This window comes from Mirounga leonina, unplaced genomic scaffold (assembly GCF_011800145.1).
Source record: "Mirounga leonina isolate KUSES-001 unplaced genomic scaffold, KU_Mleo_1.0 Mir_174, whole genome shotgun sequence".
NCBI lineage: Eukaryota > Metazoa > Chordata > Mammalia > Carnivora > Phocidae > Mirounga > Mirounga leonina.
The window spans coordinates 77,174,727-77,187,355 of NW_023270451.1; the positions used below are offsets into that span (position 1 = coordinate 77,174,727).

Consider the following 12,629-nt stretch of genomic DNA (forward strand, 5'->3'; position numbering starts at 1 on the left):
TCAGGGCAGATGACCAGTGTGATCATGGACCTTGGAGCAGGCGGGCCCTGGGGAAGGGCAAGTAGACAGAAGTAATGATTCAAAACAGAACAAAACAAAACATTAACATGACAGAACTTTTCAGCAGTATGGCAACTCCAAGTTTAAAAGCAATCCATGGGAATGCCTGGAAAACCTTTCTGTAATGATTCTTTGCAAGATCCGTTAGGATTTAGCCCTCTTTGGCAAGCGATAACAAGAAAATAAATGTGTAGGGGCGCCTGGGTGGCTCAGTCGTTAAGTGTCTGCCTTTAGCTCAGGTCATGATCCCAGGGTCCTGGGATTGAGCCCTGCATCAGGCTCCCTGCTTGGCAGGAAGCCTGCTTCTCCCTCTCCTACTCCCCCTGCTTGTGTTCCCTCTCTCGCTGTCAAATAAATAAATAAAATCTTAAAAAAAAAAAAAAGAAAAGAAATATGTAGGGAGCCTGGGTGGCTCAGTTGGTTAAGCATCTGCCTTTGGCTCTGGTCATGGTCTTGGGGTGCTGCTGAGCGGGGTGTCTGCTTCTCCTTCTGCCCCTCCCCCTTGCTTGCGTGCACGCACCTGCTCTTTCTCTCTGTCTCTCTCTCTCATGTCCTCTCTCACTCTCTCTCTCAATAATAAAATCTATTTTTTTAAGATTTTATTTATTTATTTGACAGAGAGAGACATAGCGAGAGAGGGAACACAAGCAGGGGGAGTGGGAGAGGGAGAAGCAGGCTTCCCGCCGAGCAGGGAGCCCCATGCAGGGCTCGATCCCAGGACCCCGGGATCATGACCGGAGCCGAAGGCAGACGCTTAACCGACTGAGCCACCCAGGAGTCCCACCTTTCAATTTTTTCTAGAGGCACACACACACACACACACATACACATTGACCCTTAAACAACACAGATTTGAACTGCGCAGGGCCAGTTATTGGCAGATTTTTTTTTTCAATAAGTCCACTACAGTCCTATAAGTGTATTTTCTCTTCCTTATGATTTTCTTGATGATATTTTCTTTTCTCTAGCTTAATTTATTGTAAGAATATGGCATATAATACCTATAACATACAAAATATGTGTTAATTGACTGTCATCAGTAATGCTTTTGACCAACAGTAGGCTATTGGTAACTAAGTTACTGGTAAGTCAAAAATTATGCACAGATTTTTAACTGTGATGGGGGTGGGCACCCCTAACCCCTGTGTTGTTTAAGGGCCAACTGTGTTTCTTTCTTTCTCTTTCTCTCTCCTTTTAATAAAAAAAAAAGATCAGGACAATAATGTATATAATCTTGTGTGCTGATTTTTTCCACTCGATTTTATATTCTGAACTTTGTTAACAGTTATTTTTTGAAAGCATTTTAAAAAGACAAGTGTCTATAGTTATAACCTATACAAAGCTTCTAATTGTTAGAAAAGCACATTGTGATACAACACATGGGACTCAATGCTTTGCCAAACCTTTGCTCTTTGGCCCCTGCCTTCTCTCCCGTTCTCAGTCAGGGCCTGGCCAGGGATCGCCCAAGCCCGCCGACCTGTTTTGCAATCCCAGGCCCACCAAGGAGCCTTTCCAGGCCCGGACAGCTGTGTCTCTAACAACAGAGAGGTGAAGACAGAGAAGCAGGTTGCTGCCTTTTCACTCACCTGTCTGAGGAACCGATTGTTGACGAGGTCGACCACAAGGACCTGCAAGATGAGGCAAAGGGACGATCACTGTCACCAGGGCTTCCGGGATATAGTGACAGACTCGTAGCCTTCCTCCCCCTTGGCACCCAGACAGGCAGCTGGGGTGGGGGTGGAGGGACCCAGTTGTGGTTCCCTGATGTTGCCGCTGTAGCCACAAATGATGAAGGGGGGGGAGGGGGTGGGGAAGGGCTTTCCAGAATTGCATGCTTTCAACACCGAACCCACAGGCTCGGACATGTGTATACCACAGACTGGACTCCCTGCCCTGTTCCGAGACTGACGCAGAGCCTCTGGGACAGACTTTTAGTGTGCGGGTTGGTGGGTGAAGAAGGCTGGAGGACCCCTCCTTGTTTCCATTCCATTCAAGTCTGCACTCCCCACTCCCAGGGCTCGCTCTCCTCCCAGCTCCCCACTGGGCCTTGTCATTTCTCTTAATGGGATCGGAGGAGAGAGATCCAGAGGAGTGGATCCAACTGGAGAATGAGTCAAGCTGCAGGTGCTGGGCTTTCATTAATCAAAGTTTTTAGGATAAGCACCTTCCCCTTCTCTCCTCAGAGTGGGGCTGAGCCCCGGGGCCAGATGTAGGGGGAGGCAAGTGAGTTGCCTAGGGCACATGGTCAGGAAAATGCTGGGTGTCTGCCCCCATGACCCTGGCCAGCATGGACCACTGGCTACAATGGAGGAAGAGCATGGGCCTGCATGGCCACCATGTTTTCACCAACAGCTGGAAACACAGGCTCTAATGCATCCCAGAGACCCTGCCCAGGAGCTGAGGGGGCTCTCTCCTTCCTTCTCAAACACACGTATGGGGTCGAACTGAGCCATTTCAGGGATCACAGGGTACCCAGACAAATTCCTTGTGGTTCAGAAACCTACACTCAAAGACCTGTGTATGCTGGTGAATACCTCACGGGACTTCAGGCCTCCCTGGGCAATTAGAGAAGCCACATCTGGGGGCCTGGGATGAATTTCAGGGACAGGCTTTCCCCTCGGGGTTCAGAAGTGAATGGTATCATTTAGGCCCCTCCAGTTTCCTCACTGACTGCTGGGAGCAATCAGTACAAGGGACAGAGATTATTTAGAGGCGGGGACTGGGGCTAAAGACCGACCGAAATGCCAGGGAGGACTTTCCCTACTTGGGGGCAAACCTGAAAACCCAGAAGTGGATCACTGAAAACATTTTGGTGGTTGTCTTTTTAACTGATGTGACAAAGGACCTGTTTGCAGGAGCACGGCCTTGTCAGCTTTGCTATTAGTCCAAATATAAACTCCAGCTCTTGTTAGCTCTTGGGCGCTTTCTTCCTCGGTGCTGGGGAGAGGGAGGAGGGAAGGATCGGGTGGGTGCCTGCCTGCTTTATGGATCAAGTGTTTTAACATCTGGTAAGTTGTAGGTTGCTGCCCTTTAGGCCAGTGGGCTCATTTAGAGAAACCCGAATTTGCAGGCACCAAGGGTCTACCGGGGCAGACTGCAGGGGCCCCCACCCCCGGGCGACGCGCGCTTGCGGCGCCTTAGCCAGCACCTCCCCTCTGCCCTCCGGCCCCCCCGGGGGGAACCGGGGCGTCCCGGGCTTGCCTCTTCCAGTGGCAGCTCCCGCAGCAGCGGCAGCGAGCTGGTGAGCAGCCCGACGAGGAAGGGGGTCGGTGAGCACACGATGTCGATCATGGCGGGCGGCAGCACGGGGATGTAGGTGTGCTGCCAGGTGAAGGGGTAGATGACGGCCACCATAGCGTGGCAGCACTTGGACAGCGTGCTGCAGCGGAAGGGGGAGAAGGGGAGAAGGGGCAGATTCAGGGAAAGCTCTGGACGGGGCCTGCTCAGGCTCACGGGGTGGGCAGCCTCCACGGAGGAGGCTGGGGAGAAATGCAGACACCATCCCAGGGGCGTGTTGGCCAGGAAAGGCGCCACGCACCTACTCGGCACCCTGTGTAACGCGGCCCGAACCCAGATGACACCAGGCACGTGGGGCCTGTGCGAGGCTCTGAGTCACAGCTGGAAGGATGGACTGAAGGCCTCAGCTCATTTTCGCTAGTGTGCCTTCACACGCGAGCTGCGTTCTCGGAAGGTCTTGACCAAATCATTCGCTTCCACCCCTCTTCCCCAAACCCTTCCAAATCAACAAAAGCCTCTTTCCTCATGGATGCTCACGAATTTCTCTTATTGAAGATGCTTTTATATTCTCAACTAGCCTTCTCTTTGCTCTCTTCCACACATTTGCTCAGCCAAGCACGAATACCTAGGTGCAATCAAGGGAAATAGGGTAACTCCTCTGGTATTCACGTGGCCAGCAGTCAGCTCCCAGGCTCTGTTGTGTAAACATGAAACTCGTGTACAGTTGCCCCTTACCCAGAATACAAAACTTAAAAAGAAATAACAACGCTGGGAGTCTCCCTTAAAGAACTTTGATCATGGTACAGCCTTTATCGGCAAGCCCTGAGCTCCAGTGATCACTGTTCCTAGTGCTCTGCGCAGAGCCTGAGCTCATGAGTGGATGAATGGGGGGATTACCCGGGACTATCACCTGGAATATCAGCCCCACCGGGCTGCACACAGGGATGCCCGGCAGCCTCCCATGGTGAGCAAGAGCCAACCTTCTCTCCTTCCCTGCAGTTTCTTCTTTCTTCACCAGCCTGCTGGCGAGCAGACCCTTTCGCTCTCATTCTAGTGTGCTCTTTCCAAAATGCCATGGGATTCGAAACTCTGGAAGCTTGTTAGAAATACAAGTAATGTGGATGCAACTGGAGGGTATTATGCTGAGCGAAATAAGTCAATCAGAGAAAGACATGTATCATATGACCTCACTGATATGAGGAATTCTTAATCTCAGGAAACAAATTGAGGGTTGCTGGAGTGGGGGGTGGGGTGGGAGGGATGGGGTGACTGGGTGATGGACACTGGGGAGGGTACGTGCTCTGGTGAGCGCTGTGAATTGTGCAAGACTGTTGAATCTCTGAAACAAATAATGCAAAATATGTTAAGAAAAAAAAAAGATAGCAGAAGGGGAAGAATGAAGCGGGGGAAATCGGAGGGGTAGACGAACCATGAGAGACGATGGACTCTGAGAAACAAACTGAGGGTTCTAGAGGGGAGGGGGGTGGGAGGATGGGTTAGCCTGGTGGTGGGTATTGAGGGCACGTTCTGCATGGAACACTGGATGTTATGCACAAACAATGAATCATGGAACACTATATCGAAAACTAATGATGTAATGTATGGGGATTAACATAACAATAAAAAATTAAAAAAAAAAAAGAAATACATGTAATGTAAGAATAAAATAAAAGTGAGGGCCCATGGTTTCTCCCAAGAACGTACTGCATCCTCCTCAGGGCGCGGGCCCTGTAACCAGCATTTCCTTTGTTAGGCCACCTTCTGAATATTTGCCCTGGTTCTCAGATGTGCTCTGTTAGGCAGAGTTGCAAGGAAGCGGAGTTCTTGGGCGCCTGGGTGGCTCAGTTGGTTAAGCGACTGCCTTCGGCTCAGGTCATGATCCTGGAGTCCTGGGATTGAGTCCCACATCGGGCTCCCTGCTCGGCGGGGAGTCTGCTTCTCCCTCTGATCCTCCTCCCTCTCATGCTCTCTGTCTCTCATTCTCTCTCTCGCAAATAAATAAAGTCTTAAAAAAAAAAAAAATTTTAAAGGAAGCGGAGTTCTCCATAGACGAACGCTCCCTTGCTGGATTCCCATTGACATCAGGCATCTATGCAGGATTATTTGGGAGGTCTGTCCCAGGCGACCACAAGCAAGCAAATATCTCAAAAAAAGGCAGTCAAATGAATTTTTTTGTTTCCCAGTGCATATAAAAATTATGTTTATATTACACTGTATGCAAGTGTGTGATAGCATTGTCTAAAAAAATAATATATGTACTTTAATTAAAAAGTAGTTTATGCTAAAAAATGCTAACCATCATCTGAGCTTTCAGTGAGTCATAATCAGCAGTCACAGATGACCGTAACATAATAATAATGAAAAATATTGTGAGACATTACCAAAATGGGACACAGAGTCATGAAGTGAGCAAGTGCTGGTGGAAAAACAGAGCTCATGAACTTGCCTGATGCAGGGTTGCCACAAACCTTCCTTTTTTTTTTTAAGATTTTATTTATTTTTTGACAGAGAGACAGCAAGAGAGGGAACACAAGCAGGAGGAGTGGGAGAGGGAGAAGCAGGCTTCCCGCCGAGCAGGGAGCCCGATATAGGGCTCGATCCCAAGACCCTGGGATCATGACCTGAGCCGAAGGCGGACGCTTAACGACTGGGCCACCCAGGCGCCCCAAACCTTCAATTTGTAAAAAAACAAAACCAAAAAATGCAGTATCTGCAAAGTGCAACAGACCAAGGTCTGCCTGCAACCTCAATGTCATAAAACTTTCCTGAGCCCGTTTTAATAGGATCACTTAGCTCTGGCTTCCTTAAGGAGAAAAGAGGTGAACTAAAAGATATTGGCTAGCAAGTGAAATAAGCCAGAGAGAAAAAGGCAAATACTGGACGATTCCACTTATACGTGAGGGACTTAGAACAGGCAAATTCATAGAGACCAGGGGCTGGGGGAGCGAGAACGGGGAGCTGTTGCCTAGAGTGGACAGAATTTCAGTTTGAGATGATGAAAAGTTCTGGAAATGGACAGTGCTGATGGTCGCAAACACTGTGAATGTCCTTAATGCTGCCACTGAACTGTGTACTTAAAAATGATTAAAATAGTGAGCTTTATGTTATGTATATTTTATCACAATAAAAAAAAAACCAAGAAAAAATTACTTACCTGCAAAAGGAATTCCTCTGAATCTGGCATCCCTGAACATCCTTAAAATATATACTAGCCCCCTTTCCCATCCCACCTGCATTTGGGGGCCCCCAAACCAAACAAGAGTAATGTTGAATCTTGTTCATTTATCAGCATGAACCTCCTGACCTTCCTGTTCCCTGTCTTTGCAAATTATCTCTCTGAACACTAAGTGGAGTCCTGAAATGCTTCTTAGGAGCATGGCACCCACATGTCGCACTATTTGGTCCTAGTCTTTTCTTTCAAGTGATTACCCCCAAAACGAGAAAGATACTACCCCAAGATTTCATTATCATAATGCCCATAATATCTTCTTCATAAGAGGGAGGTATATAAGGTATATAATACCTTCTCTATAATACCTTCCTTATACCTATTGAGTAATAGTGAGACAGAATAATTGTTAGGACGTATAATGAGAAGAACAGCAATAATTCAGCTGGCAGGTTGGTGACTTCTCAAAGAATTTTCTCTCAAAGCAGAGAAACATTTTTCCTCAGGCATCCCTTTCTCTCAGATATTCAGGAATGTAAATACTGTTGGTGAGTTGCTCACCTTTGTGTTTAATTTCCTTGATGATTGAATGTGTTGAATTTACTTTGTTCTAAAATTTAAAACTTTTAGGGCCAACCTGTATCAGTGTGTGACCAGTCTGCAAAGTTGATCTGCTCACGTACTATAGTTGTGAGGACACAACTGAGAAAACCAGGATGTTAAAATATAAATGTGGATAGCTGGGTCTAGAGCAGGTTTTTTCAGACAACAGTTTGCAGCCCATCATTGGGTCCTGAAATAATTTTAGTGGGCTGTGATCAGTCTTAGAAACAACAAAAAGAACAGACTAGAAGAGTGTGCTGCATTCTGTTCCAGTCGTAAATAACGATCTGTGGGCCTGTGTGTGGTATATGCGTTGGGTCTGAACGTGAACGGCATTGCTCATTAGGGCCTGCAGTAAAAAGGGTCTGAAGTCAATGATTTGGACCAAAGAACTGGAGGCTGGAGGCAGGTAGACAGTAATGGTTCAGTTGGAATTCTGGTATGTTCCATGTTTTCCTGGGACCTTAAAAGAGACGGTGAGAAGGAATTCCCTGAAGGAAGCCTCGTGTATGAAACCCGTCTCCTTGGACAGCACGTTTGTTGGAAGCTCCCAAATGTGTCTTGGAGGAAGAGTGGCTTCTGGGTGGGCCTTGGCGGTGGGAGTGGTCATGCGGGGCCCATTTCACAGCTGGTTCTGAAGCTTTTCACTTCTGTCCGCTTGCTAGCGGAGAATAAAAATGCAGTGCTCACGCTGAAGAGTTCTTTCACATTTTCAGAGTTGTGGTTTAAGCACTTTTGACCCCAGGGAGGTTACAGAATCACAGAATTTTAGACCTGGAGCCACCTTAGAGATGGAGTTCATCTTCTTTTGAATCTTTTTTTTTTTTTTTTCGGTAAGCTTCACACCCAACGTGGGGCTTGGACTCACGACGCTGAGATCAAGAACCGCATGCTCTATCGACTGAACTGGCCAGGCGCCCCTTCTTTTGAATTTTAAGAGCTAAAGAGACAGAGGCCGAGGCTGACCTCTGCATTCAAGGTGGGCCGTGAAGCGCCTGGAGGAGGGGAAGAGATAGAGAGCGAGGAATGGAGGCACGAAGAGGCACAGTGAGAAGCCTTTGTGGTTTCCTCAATCACTGCAGTAGAAAAATAAATGTGTTTAAGTTTTTTTTTTCCCAACTCAAAGAAAAGGCCTTCTGCCCTTTTGCTTTCTTGCTGCCTCATTCCTGGAATGAGAAAGTGTAATGAGTTGCTGGCTTCTCTCTGCCGCTAGAGCATCCTGTGGCTCCTAGGGGAAGCCTAAGGGGCCCTGCAGTGCCGGGAGCCCCCCCACACCTCCCAACGTTCAGCTGCAGAGTGTGAACCAGCTGGATGAGGAAGCAGTTGGAATAGGTCATTAAAAATGAGAAGCCATGCCAGTTCTAGCCAGATACATACACTGGGTGAATGAATGTTCCGGAGAGAAAGATCAAATTCATTCATGCCACTGGAATGCACGGAACTAAAGGACAGCTGAATTCAATTTTGATGGGGACCAATGATGACAGCTCAGCTGGGTACCCTGCTCGCCACGGAGGCAGGTGGGGGCCCCTGCTATCTCTCCGGACAAGGGTTTTTTGTTTGTTTGTTTTTAAATCGTCTGATGTGCTGTTGCAGCTGGGGCCAAATGTTTCCGCACCTGGCTGTCATTAGCACCTCGCTGGCAGGCGCATACGGAGCGCCGGGTGCTCACGGCAGCAGGTGGGCATCGTTTGAGGAGTGGCGCATTCCTCCTCTTGCTCACCGGCCCACATGAGTGTGCTGGGAGAAAAAAACAAAACAAACCAACAACTTCTCTCTCTTGAAACACTAGAAGGAAAGGTCGAATTCTGCAAAGAGTACAGTTAGTGACAACTCTCCCCCCAAAATAAATGGTAGAGGAGAAAGGGATTATTTTGAGTATAGCTTGTGTTTTTCTCGGTCTCTGCTGCAAGTGCTAATGAAATTTTATTCCCAGGCTCATGAAGGCTAGAGGAGCCTTCCACGGGGGGTAGAGGGGTGGGCACTGCTAGGATGGGTGGTCTCTTAGGAATATGGAAAGAGGGCGCCTGGGTGACTCAGTTGGTTAAGCGACTGCCTTCGGCTCAGGTCATGATCCTGGAGTCCCTGGATCGCGTCCCGCATCGGGCTCCCTGCTCAGCAGGGAGTCTGCTTCTCCCTCTGACCCTCCCCCCTCTCATGTGCTCTCTCTTTCTCATTCTCTCTCAAATAAATAAATAAAACCTTAAAAAAAAAAGGAATATGGAAAGAACAGGGTTTGGTTTGGGCGACGCTGAGGATGACTTTTCAAGTAAGCTTGCCATACAGCCTTCCTAAGCATCTGCTGGTTGGAGGAGAGGCAATGTTTTGGAGGAAGTCCTAGGAAGACAGCCCTCACAGCTGGCTCTTGTTACCGTGGGGGTGGAGGAAAGCAACACCAGCCTTCAGCTGTGATCGATTTGTACAAAAGCAGGGGAGGGAGGTGATGCCCACGCGGGAGGCTGGCTGGGCCACAGGGCTTCAAGATGGGCACAGGGGAGAAGCGTCCCAGAATGCTTTGCTATTTGGCGGTGCTTTGTGAGGGCTGAAGCATTAGTCTGGAGAAATCAGGATGTACTTGTGTGTAATCAAGTTCTCCTGGAGAAGACACTTTGGTTCTGGTTGCTACCAAGCTCCTGTCACCGTATGTGGGGTTACTATGCTCAGCAACCTTCCAACTCACCTAGGAACCAGTAAGAACTGAACACAGAGCCTTCTCTAAAATGCTACCAGAACAGTAAACAATGAGTTTCCTGAGTTAGACAGACTCCCCAGGAATTTGAAGAATGATCCTATCAGCATCCGTCAGTATCCCAAGCAAAGTATCTCTCCTAGTGTATCATTCCCAGGAACATGAGCAAAAGGCAAACTTCAGTCTGGGCTGGTACCTGGAGGGACCTAGCGGGAGGTGGGTGCCACCATGCCCTGGCTGCCGTATTTCCATGACTGTACTTTCTTTCTTTCTTTTTTAAAGATTTTTTATTTATTTATTTGACAGAGACAGAGATAGCGAGAGCAGGAACACAAGCAGCGGGAGTGGGAGAGGGAGAGCAGGCTTTCCGCCGAGGAGGGAACCCGATGTGGGACTCGATCCCAGGACCCTGGGATCATGACCTGAGCCGAAGGCAGACGCTTAACGACCGAGCCACCCAGGCGCCCCCATGACTGTACTTTCAAACCTAGAAGTAACATGTTGCCAAATTAAAAAAAAAAAAATTAGGCTGGGCCTCGAGAAAACTGGCTTTGCTACTTCCTGTATGATCTTAGGTGAAAGCCTTGAACTTCCTTATCTGTAGAATAAGTCAAGTGGACTAGATAATTTCTAACTTCCTTCCAGCTTTAATGTTTACAAACTATAAATCTACGTGCGCGAAAGAAAACCAGGCGCTGGAAATAGCTGGAAAGTGAAAAGAACCACGGCTTGTCATCGGGAGATAATCCTAGGGCTCATTAGTGGAGACAGGACAGAAGAGCTGGGGTGACATCGCATGGGACAAACTAATAGAACAAAGTAGTGGAGAGGTTTTGAGTCCCTGCAGTAAGCTCCACATAAAGGTGGCAACACAAACAAGGACGGCCTGAGAGCATCTGACCCCTGATGGACGAACCGGACTAAGTCTTCAGCCCAAGATTTTGCTAGTGATGGGTTTGACGTAGAAGACAATTTTGGTCACGCTAGTCTCCAAATCTTGCTCCAAATGTTACCTTCTTGGTGTTCATATGCAAAAATAGGTAGTTGATACTTAAAATTTCATCAGACTGATCCCATTATGTTACTAAAGTTGTATTTTTCATAGGCTTTTGCTGAATGAAATGTATGTACCTCTAAGACTGGCAGCCACTCTGGGGACCTCTGAAGTAGTATTCTGGATGCCAGATCACCAAGGTGGCAGCTATTGATGCTGCAGGTGGGCCTCGGGCAAGCTCATCTGCCCAGAGAGGGCACGCTCACAAACTCTACCTTTTTCTGAGATGGCAAACATTGCCAAGCATAACCGATTCTAGACAGGACAGGGGGTCCCCATTTAGGCTTACAGATACTGATAAAAAAAAAAACAACCCAAAGGAGAACACAAAAGGACGAAGGTGCATAGCTACCTAGGAACTTATCTGTGCAGTTACTCAGGGCAAAGCCAAGGTGCAAACTCCAGTATTTACCAAGATTTGACCACCTTGGGGCGCCTCGGTGGCTCAGTCAGTTAAACGTCTGCCTTTGGCTCAAGTCATAATCCCAGAGTCCTGGGATCAAGCCCCGCTTCGGGCTCCCTGCTCAGTGGGGAGTCTGCTTCTCCCTCTGCTGCTCCCCCTGCTGGTACTGTGTGTGTGTGTGTGTGTGTGTGAAATAAGTAAATAAATAAATCTTAAAAAAAAGATTTGACCACCTAATCCTAAGTAGTCATTTGGCTTATAGTCTTCCGGTACCCCAAAAAGGATAAAAAGGAAATTTCTCGAATATTAAAAACTTTGTCCCCTCTAAAACTTTTGAACAAATCTGTTTATGTGCAGCTCTGATTTTATGATTCGGCTGCGTCTGTAGATTAGTCAAAATGTTGGGAATTGAAATTAATAAACTAAAAAACAAATGTTTATCATTGGGGAAATGAAGAAAGGGGTATAAGAAAATATTTATTTGGGTTGCTATGACAACAGAACAAGCCATCACAACAACATTCTCTCTTTTCCATCTGTCAAACTTGGGCTTGACGGAGCCTTAAGAAACACTCAGTGTCCACCCTGAAGATGAAACAGAGCAAAAATATTATTCTAAATTTGATAGATTTTTGGCTCGACTTAAAACTCTTTCATAACTCATTCAGTATTTGCCACAAGTCCCGGCTACTTCCTGTTGCAGTGGGTAGACTCACTAGCAGTGAAGAGTAAGTACATTGTGTGTGTGTGTGTGTGTGTGTGTGTGTGGTGGGGGGATGGCAGCATGACTACAGGCCAAATTCAGGCTAACGTCCACCGAGATGCCAAGCGGCCACTCACTGAGCTCGTGGCCTGTCCTGCTTTCTTGTGCTGTTCTGAGGTCTCACAAAGATTGGGGGGAATCAGAAGAATGAGGAGGCTTGCTTCCACTTCTAGCTGAACAGGGCTGGAAATGGGACCACATGTGGCGTGTGGAATACCGTGCCCAGGGGTGATGAGGATGAAAGACCCCACGGGAGCTTATGCTGAAGGCTCTCCTCATAGACTTTCCCAGGTCAGATGATCTGCAGCCAGCCACTGTCCTCAAAGCCCTAGTTTGTCATGACCTGGTCAAAGAACTCTTCAGTTCCTTATGGCTCTTTGTCCATAAATCAGGCAGCATTAGGTGGAGGCAGATTCCTCCTGGAGGGATACCCAGTAAGAAGAGCAGGCCCGAGAAGGGAAGATGGGTTCTAGCTTTTTTCACTCAGCAACTTCACACACAGGATGTTCTTTGGTGGATTTTCTGTGTTTTGATCATTAGCTATCTTTCTTCCTTCCTTCCTTCCTCCCTCCCTCCCTCCCTCCTTCTCTTTCTTTTTTTTCTTAAGATTTTATTTTTAAGTAATCTCTACACCAATGTGGGATTCAAACT

At 47.7% G+C, this 12,629-nt stretch overlaps 1 protein-coding gene across 4 annotated transcripts in view; it reads right to left on the minus strand.

The window, feature by feature from the left end:
- The window catches only part of DENND2A (DENN domain containing 2A), a 96,630-nt gene that overhangs the window by 6,765 nt on the left and 77,236 nt on the right, over positions 1-12,629 (minus strand). For all 4 annotated transcript variants that reach the window (XM_035021231.1, XM_035021232.1, XM_035021235.1 and 1 more), the window contains 2 exons: positions 3,262-3,439; positions 1,647-1,688 (listed from right to left, as the gene is read on the minus strand). In XM_035021231.1, the coding sequence (XP_034877122.1) occupies positions 1,647-1,688; positions 3,262-3,439 (220 nt within the window). The remainder of the gene's footprint in view (positions 1-1,646; positions 1,689-3,261; positions 3,440-12,629) is intronic.